This window comes from Pistacia vera, unplaced genomic scaffold (genome assembly GCF_008641045.1).
Source record: "Pistacia vera cultivar Batoury unplaced genomic scaffold, PisVer_v2 Contig579, whole genome shotgun sequence".
NCBI classification, from domain to species: Eukaryota; Viridiplantae; Streptophyta; class Magnoliopsida; order Sapindales; family Anacardiaceae; genus Pistacia; species Pistacia vera.
In genome coordinates this window covers 248,321-259,147 of record NW_022196422.1, presented here as the reverse complement: position 1 = coordinate 259,147, position 10,827 = coordinate 248,321, and the positions used below count along the sequence as shown (strand labels likewise).

The following is a 10,827-nucleotide window of genomic DNA, read 5'->3' as shown; positions in this document are numbered from 1 at the left end:
TATAAATTTTTAAAATTTACCTCGTAATACTCCCATATCCAATAACCCAATACTATCCCTAAAATCCTATCCAAAATACTAAACCAAACGCACCCTTAAGTATTAACAACTCATTAACGGAAAGTTTTGATATTCAATTAATATATTAACAGTAAAAGAGAATTTTTATTTTTTTATCATTTTATATTTTAACTAAGAATGACAAACTTACATTCACAGATCACTTTGCGCCGTCCACCAAAGAATTTTCAACTCCTCCCCTTGACAATTCACAAACACCCTCTGAAACTCTGTCGAAAATGTTCCTTAAAACTTCACTTATTTCTTCCACAACATCTTCAAAAGTTAGATTTTTATCTTCACTCGTTGATCCTTCAGTTTCCAAAAATCAACTCACAAAATCATTCAAACCCACCTCTGCTTTTAAACACCATGCTCAACTTGATAATTTCCTCCGTGTAAACTGCAGATCAGGTAACTTCTCTCTTGATGAAGCTCTTTATTTCTTCGATTACATGATGCATATGGACGACACTCCTATGTCATCATTCGGTGTGTTGTTTGCTGCAATCGCTAAGAAAAAACATTTTGATCAGCTTCTTGTGCTGTACACGAGATTCATATCAGCTGGGTTGTTGCCTGATTTGATTATTTTGAGCATTGTTATTAATTGCTTATGCAAAAGAGGTAGGGTTTCTGATGGTTTTATTATTTTTGGGAGTATTTTTCGAAGGGGTTTTAGTCCAGATAATGTGACTTTTACTTCTCTGATTCGAGGTCTTTGTATGGAGGGTAAGATTAAGAAGGCAACTGAATTGTTTAGGAGAATGGTTGGTTTTGGTTGTAGGCCTACTTCATTTACATATGGGACTTTGATTACTGGGTATTGTCAAACAGGCAATATCTACGCTGCCCTTCAGTTATTTGAAGAAATGGTTAGTGGGAATGGGGAATTTGGTTTCATTTGTAAGCCTGATATTGTTTGTTATTCTAGTATTATTGATGGTCTTTGTAAATATGGGTTAGTAGACAAGGCGAAACAACTGTTTTCAGAAATGAAGACTAGGAGCATTAACCCAGACGAGGTTACTTACAACTCTCTAATTTATGGTTTGTGTCATACATTTAATTGGGAGGAGGCTAAAACTTTGTTTCTAGAAATGTTAGATGAAGGTGTACAGCCTAGTGTAGTGACATTTAGTGTGCTAATAGATGAGCTCTGTAAGAATGGAAAGATGAACGAAGCCAATGGATTGCTCCAAGTGATGATTAATAGAGGTGTTCATCCCGACACAATTACTTATAACACAATTCTGAGCGGTTATTGCTTGGCTGGTAGAACTGATGATGCAAGAAAGCTATTTGATTCTTTGGCAAGTAAGGGGTGTAAGCCTGACGTTTTTAGCTACAATATTTTGATCGATGGCTTGTGCTTGGCAAACAAAATTAACGATGCTAAGGAGTTGTTTGCTTCAATGTTAAGTAAGGGATGCACACCTAATGAAGTTAGTTACGGTACTCTGATCAATTGGTATTGCAAGAACCGAAAAGTTGATGAAGCTATGTGTCTTTATAAGGAAATGACTTCAAATGGAGTTCGGCCTGGAGTTGTTATTTATAGCACCATGTTGACCGGTCTTTTTATGACTGGTAAAGTTGGACATGCACGGAAACTATTTGGTGAGATGAAACTTAATAATGTTCCCCCCAATTTAATTAAATATAATATTCTTATTGATGGGTTTTGCAAAAATGGTTGTGTTTTGGAGGCTGTTGAACTGTTTCATACTTTAAAAAATGTAAACATTCAACCTGAAATCAGAACTTTCAATTGTCTCATTGATGGGTTGTGCAAAACAGGGAGACTCAAAATTGCGTGGGGACTATTTCACAGATTGCAAAATAAAAGCTTGGTTCCAGATGTTGTGACATATAACATTATGATGCATGCACTTTGTAAAGAAGGGAAAGTAGAGACGGCAAATAATTTGTTATTTCATATGGATCAAAACGGTTGTGCTCCAGATTTCATCACATTTAATACGCTTATGAATGGTTTCTTGCGGAATAATGAGACATAAAAAGTGGTTGAACTTCTTCACAAAATGAAAGAGAGAAATATGAAGCCGGATGCATCCATAGCTTCAATAGTTGTAGACTTACTGGTAAAGGATAAAAATGATCCCGTATGCTTAAACTTGCTTCCATCATTCTCTACCCAACAACCAACAGGATGTTGATTGTTGAGTAATTGTATTTCCAGTGGAGTACAGCTTATCACGAGAGCCTTGTTAGACCTCAAAGTTTCCATGTAAAGGTGTGTGCCATAGTCATACTGGTGATTGTACTTATTTTAATCCTTTAATGAAGAAGTCAAACATGTGAAGTTATTTTGGACATAGTTCTTACTAAAAACCTGTGGGATAATTTAAATCTTTATTTTTTGTTGACTGCAATCCACATTTCAATTTTCTTAATGAGAGTAAATCTTTTAGATGATTGGCCGATGGTGAATTTTGCATTCGTATTTGTGTGCACTCTAGTGTTCTCCCCATTCCCAAAAACCATGAGAGGTGGTATACTAAATTATAGTTTAGTGTTCAGCTCACCAGTATGCTAGTCTGTTGGTGTTGCTGGAAGTCTCTTTTATTTATTTTCATGATATCAGAATTCTTGAAGCCCTTAGATACTTGTATGGTTGAGTATATGTATTTTTTCTTGTTGGATTAATATGTTTCATAGTACCCATGAAAATATCTATTTTGAGCACCAAAGTAGTGAATTGACTTCTGAATGTAATTAATTCTGAAGTGATCTAAAGTTAAGAGTAACGATGCTCAGCTCAAAATATACCCAAATTTCATCTTCATCTTTGGTGTAATCCTCATCTTCATCTTTGGTGATCTAGCATGACTGTCGAGTTGCTATATTAGTATGTATCTGACACATCATTGTTTCTGACAGGTGCCTATTGATGTTTCAAAGGAATCACTGATGAAGATGCTGCTAAAGGTTGTAGATGGTTTAACACCCAAGGCCGCTGATAGAAATGAGGCTATTGAATAAGTGAATAAATTGAGTAAACTCTTTTGTAAGTGTGACTGCACGTTACTGGAAGTCAGCATAAACTTTTTTATTTTATCTCAATTGTTGTTGATCTGTAGTACACTAGTACTAGTACATAGGCTTAGATGGTGAAAATGGTTGCATGGTGAATGGTGCTGTATTAGAGATGACTACCATGTATACAATCAAATTACATGGGGGAACTCCTTCCAATTTTCTTATGGGAATGATTCTAAAGGGCAGGTAATAATTCAAGACTCTGTTTTTACTGCTTGGAATAACTGGAAGGATCAAAGAATATTACCTATTTTCTCCAATAATATGAAAAAGGAAAGAACGGAAAATTTGTTGGTGATGGCCAAACATTGAATTTTAAACGGTCTCTGGAATTATACTAATAGCATTATTTTTGTTTGATCTTGTATACAAGGTGGACCTAAAAGTACTAGTGGTGGTTCATCTTGAAGGCACCAATGTCAACCACAGAAAGAGAATACTTCTGGTAAATCTGGAATTTGATCAGATATGAAACTTCATGAACCAAAGTGATACTACATGACAACAATTTTAATGGTTTTTCATTTTCTCTAATGGTTCCGCAGGAAAGTGGTATCAGAAAAGATCACGGTTTTCACTACCAATTATAAAGAAAGAATAGACCCAGCCTTACTGCGACCAGGTCGAATGGATGTCCACATTAACCTCTCTTATTGCACCTTCTCTGCCTTCAAGCGGCTTGCACCCAACTACTTAGAGATTTTCAATGATGAACTCTTTCCCCATATTTAGAAGCTCATTGGTGAGGTTAAAGTTTCCCCTGCTGATGTTGCTGGTGAATTCATGAGAGTCAAAAGTTCCAAGAATTTTCTCGAGGACTTGGTCAAGTTTATGGAAACTAAGGTACTTTAAGATCTCTCGTTGCAGCTACTTTAAAATTTCTTCCAGAAATTTATCAAAATTCTTTTACTTGTCAATTTATAAAGGAATCAGAAGAACGATCCTCAGTCGCGGCAGAACAAGAGAATGACAATAACTCTAATCAGAAAACTGAAGGTGTAGGACAAATTTCTATTACTATATGAGACAGCTGAATGGACAAATGATTTGGTTACGAATCAAGCATTAATTTCTAAGTATGTGATAAAGGCAGAACTTGTGGCTATACTTGAAGCTGATTTTTTCGAAGCATTGATACATTGTGGCCAACACAACCTTTGCATTCTATGCAATGTTCATCTCTTTTGGAGATTCTTTATGGCATAATCCAGAAGTTGCAAGCAACTAAGTTACAAGACTTGACACAAGTTGAGGTGAAGGCCATGATCTGAGGTTGAAGATCTTGAATCAGCGAAGCTGGAAGTGGGGTGGCTGCATAAGAGGTTGGATCAGATTAGAAACACAATGCGATTGATTGACTAGCCCACATTCGGTTGAATTTTGTTAATGAGAACCCGTTGTATTGCAAAATGTCCTCTATGCCCTTGACTATTACTATGTTATTAGGACTTGTCCTATAAATGTGATTGACTTTTTGGGGATCAAAGTTCAAAGGAAGCCATCGTGGGGAATATCTTACATCCCTACATAGTTTCCAAAACGTTTAATAACAACCCTACATAATAACATACAACTACATACTGGTTATTATTACTGTCATTTTTACCCCTTCAGTTGCATTTTATTATTATTACTATTGTCCTTAAACTTTTGGCCAATAATACATAGTTATTAGTAGAGCTGGCAGTGGACCGTGTCAGTTCACGACACGAAAAAAGCATGGCACGACAAGGCACGGCACGACATAGCATGAAAATATGAGTGTCATGCTGTGGGCCTTAAAAAAGGCATATGGACTGGCATAGCACAGCACAAAAAAAAAAATAAATTAAAATTAAAAAATATAAAAATATAAAAATAAATTTATAAGAATTTAGAAATTAATGAAAATGAAGATGTATAATAATTCTTAATCCCAATTTCTAAGTTTGTATTTGTAATTTATAATTAGAACTTATAATTAATAAAAAAATGCTAAAATTCAATTAATATTTCAATGTATAATTATTTGATTATATTTCATAGTGATTATATATTTTTTAATTAATATAAATACAAAATGTCACTAAATATAACATATAAAATATTTTTATAATAATTATTAATAATAAATCAAAATTATCATAATTTATAAATATTAAAATTAAATATTTTTATAAAGCATGTGGGCCAGCCCATGAACGACCCAAGGCACGGCATGATATATGGTAGGTCGTGCCATGAGCCTTCAAATTTGGTGGGCCGGCACGGCACGACAGGGCACAAATTTTTGCAGGCTTTGGCACGGCACAACCCACAGCACGATGTGCCTTAAATTTTTAGGCATGGCATGACAGACCCACTATCACCTCTAGTTATTAGTGAACTATAAAATGTTACAGTTTCTTTACTGTTCACATTTTTGAATAAATTATAAAGGAAAATGAAATCTACTGCATTAAATAAAACGAATTAATAACATTTTCATCACTGAGGTTTGGAGAAAGTAGGCCCAATAAAATCTGAAAAAGTCATTATAATTCCTATCAAACTATTGCAGCTAGAAAAAATAAAACAGTGGAAAGGTGTGGTTATCATTTTATGCTTTTTAAGAATAATAAAATGAAATTAAAAAAAGAAACATTTTAATTTAAAAAAATTAAAAATTAAAAAAGATAAACAATAAAGGACAATAAAATTTGATATGATAAATTTTTTAGGTTTTTGAAGGTAGGGATTTTTATTTTTAATTTTTAATTTTAGTTATTAATTTTTTTAAAATTTTTATAAATTCTATTAGTTTTATTTTCTTTTTCTTTTTTTGGATAAGTAAACTTTTCATAAAAAGAGAGAAAGAATGTACAAGAGACCAACCTACCTCAAGACAAGCCCTGAGTTAGGAGCAAAAGAATGATACTATCAAGACAACTTTGAATCTTCTCTTTTTTTCATTTCTCTTATCAAAAAAAATGGAATCAGACGGAGATTAAAGAATACAAAGAAAACCTACTTACCACAAGACATGCCTTAGGTTAGGTTCATTAGTATCCAAAAAACAAAAACCTCCCCAACTCTTCACAATACATTGCATACCAAAGGATGGTAACCTCCGAGGCTATACAACCATCCACCCCCAAAAGCCAAACCAACAAGAACATCCAAAACAAAGCATCCACCCAAGGAAGAATGCAACCATCCCAACAACCCCCCCCCCCCCCCCCCCCCCCCCCCCCCCAACACACAAAAAAAAAACATTTCAATTTTTATTTCATTGTAATTATATATTAATCTCAGAATTCCTAATTTTTATTTTTTATTTATTCTTCCTAATTAAAAAAAGGGGGTATCATAGATATTTCAGTTTCAGAACTTAGTGTTGATGTCAAACTCCCACATCGCTAGGAGACAAGGGCCTTGTTCGTTTATGTAGCATAAGGACACCGTCACCACACAGATGCGCCTTTTCAAAACAAAGTGTGCGGACCTACTAGCAATCCACTTGTGGCCCAAAGCAGACATACCTTAGAAACCCATCACTCCATGTGACTGAGATGGCATGAAACAACAGTTGGCACTAGAAGAGGGCTCGGGTTTACTTGGGCTAAGCGTGCCAGTTTGTACCCATGCCAAACCTCCCAAGCCCCTCACTTGGGGGGTTGTGTTGATGTCAAAATCCTACATTGCTAGGAACGAGGGCCTTGGTCGCTTATGTAGCACAAGGACACCGTCACCACTTAGAGGCACCTTTTCAGGACAAACTGTGTGGGCCTACCAACAATCAACATGTGGCCCAAAGTAGACAATACCTCTGGGAATCCACCTACCATGTGACTGGAACGACATAACAACAATTAGCTTAATAGTCTAAAAAAGACTATAATGACCTTTTTAGATTTTGTTGGACTAAAGATACTCTCCAAACCTCAGGGACGAAAGTTATTAATTTCAAATAAAATTATGTACTTAATTATATCGATGATTTTTAAAATAATTAACCTTAATTTCTTTTTCTTTTTTACCCTCTTTTGTAAATTTATTATGTCATCCTCTCATTTGGACAATTTCTATTTAGTCATTATTCTTTCAAACATTAGAGAGGATTGCAATGTTTTAGATGGCTATGAATGTTGGAAGTGACTCATTAGTTGTCCACTAATTTGAATTCAATTCAAATATTGGCAGTTACTAGTTGTTTTAAATTTGTCGGTTACATGTGCAATAATTTTTTATCAGTTACCTGTGCAAATAAATTTGACTATTACATGTAGTTATTGAATAATGAATCCTAGCCATTAGATCGATACTTGATGGACATATAGACTAATTGTTATTCTCTATATATAAACTGGTCCTCCCTCTACCCATAAGAGTTAACGTATTTTTCCCATCAATTTTAGCGTTATATGTAAAAGGGTTAAGAGAGGAGAAATCAGTTTTTATCTCAAAGGTTTATTATCATGGCTTCACGATCAGGTATGTTTTCTCCCAATAATTGTTTAATTATTTTGTTTGTGAAAATCATGAAGTTCTAATATCTATGTTTATTTGATTGTTTATGTTTATAATCTTTAAGAAATTACTTACATGTGGTATCAAAGCATGGTTTTGGAACCAATGATTTTCCTTTAAGATTATTGTTTCTACGAATTTCTTATGCACCCTAGAATTTAAAATTGAAGTTTTTGATATTCCGCTGCGCTTAACCTTGAACATTATAAGTTACGAGATCAAAGATTTTCTGTCATTAATGGGTATTACGTAAGGTATTTTGAATTGTTTGCTTTGAAGATTATTATTATTATTATTATTATTATTATTATTATTATTTATGAATTATGTTTTAGCTTTATTAGTGGCCTTATTGTTAAAAGAATTAGCTTCCGCCATTTTTTATTTTTGTTGCACTTGGAAAGTGACGAATTGGTTGCAGATTTTTATTGTGAAATAAAATTCTGTATTTTATTGTTCTGGCTTACGTTTGAATTCGTGGCTAATTGAGATGCAATATCACAGATTAGTTGTTTTTCTACTCATGTTATGCTTGCTTTGGTATTTATTTATTTATTTTTATTAATGCATGTTCCTTGTATTATTTTACTTGCAATGAATTCATGAAGTATGGATCCCGTGACACTTTTATCCTTTGACGGTTTAACTCGGGTTTTAGCCTTTAATGGTTTAATTTAGATTTTACTTCTTTATTACATCTTCAGGTGAATTCATATATTCTATTAAATTCAAATGCTCTTTGGTCTAGAGAATTTTACTAAAGAATCCTATATGTATTTAAAGCATAATAATGCAAATTCATATTGCAATGAAGGATAAATTTAATTTTCTCTATTTTGGTTTCATGGGTGTTATAAAATACTTATTAATATTTTATCGCAACCATGAATGAGAGAATAATGATGATTTATAAATAATTATTTAACTCTATAGAATATTACAGATAATTTATTCTAATGTTTAATAAATTATTCAAGTAAATATTCTAATTACGAGGGTTGATATATGTAAGCATATGTTTGATATTATGATAGTTTGTAAGTCACCAAAGTGGCCAAACTAGTACGTTGTTAAATTTGAAATATGAAAATTTTCAAGTTGTCCTTTTGATGCCTAGAATTTTTAAGATTCCTTATCCATAAGAAATTTAGACATACCCAAATGTAAGTCAGTTTCTATGCATAAAGAATATAAAGAGATGAGTTGTTATTTTTCATTGATTTTATTTACATATCCAAAGACAGTAAATATAATTAATTAAAAATATATGTAATCACCTATAAAGAAATATAGGCATGTTGAATGATGATATATCCTTGTATCTACCCAAAGGAGAACTTTGATATATCTTACTATTATATTTCTTGGATATATTTTTATTTAAACTAATGGTAAGTATTTAATTGCAGTTTCAGTTCCTCTTTCTTTACATTCTCAAGCATCATCCGTTGTCATGTTTAACGGATTGAATTTCTCATAATGGAAGGAGCAAGTTCATTTCAATTTCGGAGTTTTAGATTCTGACATGGCTCTCGGTGAACAGAAACCTACTGATATTATTGATACCAGCATTTATGAAGAGAAATTATATCACAAATCATGGTATAAGGCAAATAAACGCTGTCTAATGTTTATGCAGATGACAATAGCTGGCAACATTAAAGACACTCTTCCACAAACTGACAATGCTAAAGAATATCTTAGTTTTGTGGACGATAGATTTCGTTCTGCAGATAAATCTTTGTTTGCAATGCTGATGTCTTCTTTGACAGCCATGAAGTATGACAGCTCTTGAAGTATGCACGATCATCTTATTGAAATGACGAACATAGCGACAAAATTAAGGAGGTTAGGTAAGAACATTGATGATGATTTTTTAATTCACTTTATTCTTCACTCATTGCCTCCTAAGTATGGGACATTTCAAGTAAACTTCAACACTGCTAAAGATAATGGAGTTTGAATGAATTGTCTAGTAAGTTAGTACAGGAAGAATTAAGGTTGAAGAATCAAGGAGGTCATTCACTTAACCTTGTGAAGCATGAAGCTGGTAAAAAGAAGACAAAAAGAATCAAGAATAAAGGATTGAAAAAAGATGAGTTTAAGGATGATTCTAAAAATCAAAAGGAGGAACGCAAGGCCGATAGATGCCATTTTTGCAAGAAACCTGAGCACTATCAAAAAGATTGCCATAAATGCGGGGCTTGGTTCGAAAAGAAAGGTAAGCCAAGTGCTTTAGTATGCTTCTAATCAAATTTGACTGAAGTTCCTTATAATAATTGGTGGCTTGATTCTAGTGCTACCCCTCATATTCGTAATACAAAGCAGGGATTCCTTACGATCCGGACCACAAGTCCAAATGAAAACTTTGTGTTTATGGGGAATCGAGTGAAGGCTTTGGTAGAAGGAATAGGGACTTATCAATTGATCTTGGATACCGTTCATCACCTAGATCTATTAGAAACTGACACGACCCGCCTCGACCCTCCCTACCTCATAAGCTCCTGGCGCACCTATGAGACTCGGGCGGCCGAGACGTGCCGTGTGGGAATCTAAAAACCTGTATTCTAAATAAGTTTTTCATAAAAACATTTGCTTGGACTCGTTTTGAAAGCATAAACACATAAGATTTTATTGTATACATTTAAAATCTGAAAGCTAACTTGTACGTTCATAAATCCAAAAACGGATGGCATCAGATATTCATATCTTTTATAATCAACACAGGAGATAAACATAAGGATAAAACATAATTCGGTAGCGGTAACAAGCATGACATTTTACACACATGATGATCGATGACGTAAGGGCCCAACCTCGGAGGAATCACTCCTCAGCGCAACTCTTCCTGTGAACCTGGGAAAGGGTCTAAAAAGGGGTGAGCTGAAATACTCAGTGATGGGGGATTGGGGAGAGTTTGCAAAACATTCTCAACAATAGTCATGGCATCAATAGTCTTATGAAATCCTGAAACAACATGATTCTATGAACATGATGTGGTGGTAGCTAATCATCCTGTATCATGTATACCGTTTTCTAAAGTTGTTCTAAGTACTGTAATCTCATCATTTAAGCTGAAAACAAATTCTGAATTATAGCTCATCATTAAATATTGAAACTCTTTTATGAGAACTTAAAGAATAGCTGTAAAGCTCATCTTCTAAAGACAATGTTTTCTAAAATCATGCTACAAACATCAAATGTTTCATTAACTAA

General features: G+C 33.7%; 1 protein-coding gene across 1 annotated transcript; it reads left to right on the top strand.

Moving 5' to 3' along the window:
- Nucleotides 1-299: 299 nt before the first annotated feature.
- On the top strand, nt 300-2,314 carry LOC116109389 (pentatricopeptide repeat-containing protein At1g63330-like). Its single transcript, XM_031395611.1, has one exon. The coding sequence runs from the start codon at nt 300-302 to the stop codon at nt 2,079-2,081; it is 1,782 nt and encodes a 593-aa protein (XP_031251471.1). The 3' UTR covers nt 2,082-2,314.
- The last annotated feature ends 8,513 nt before the right edge of the window (nt 2,315-10,827 follow it).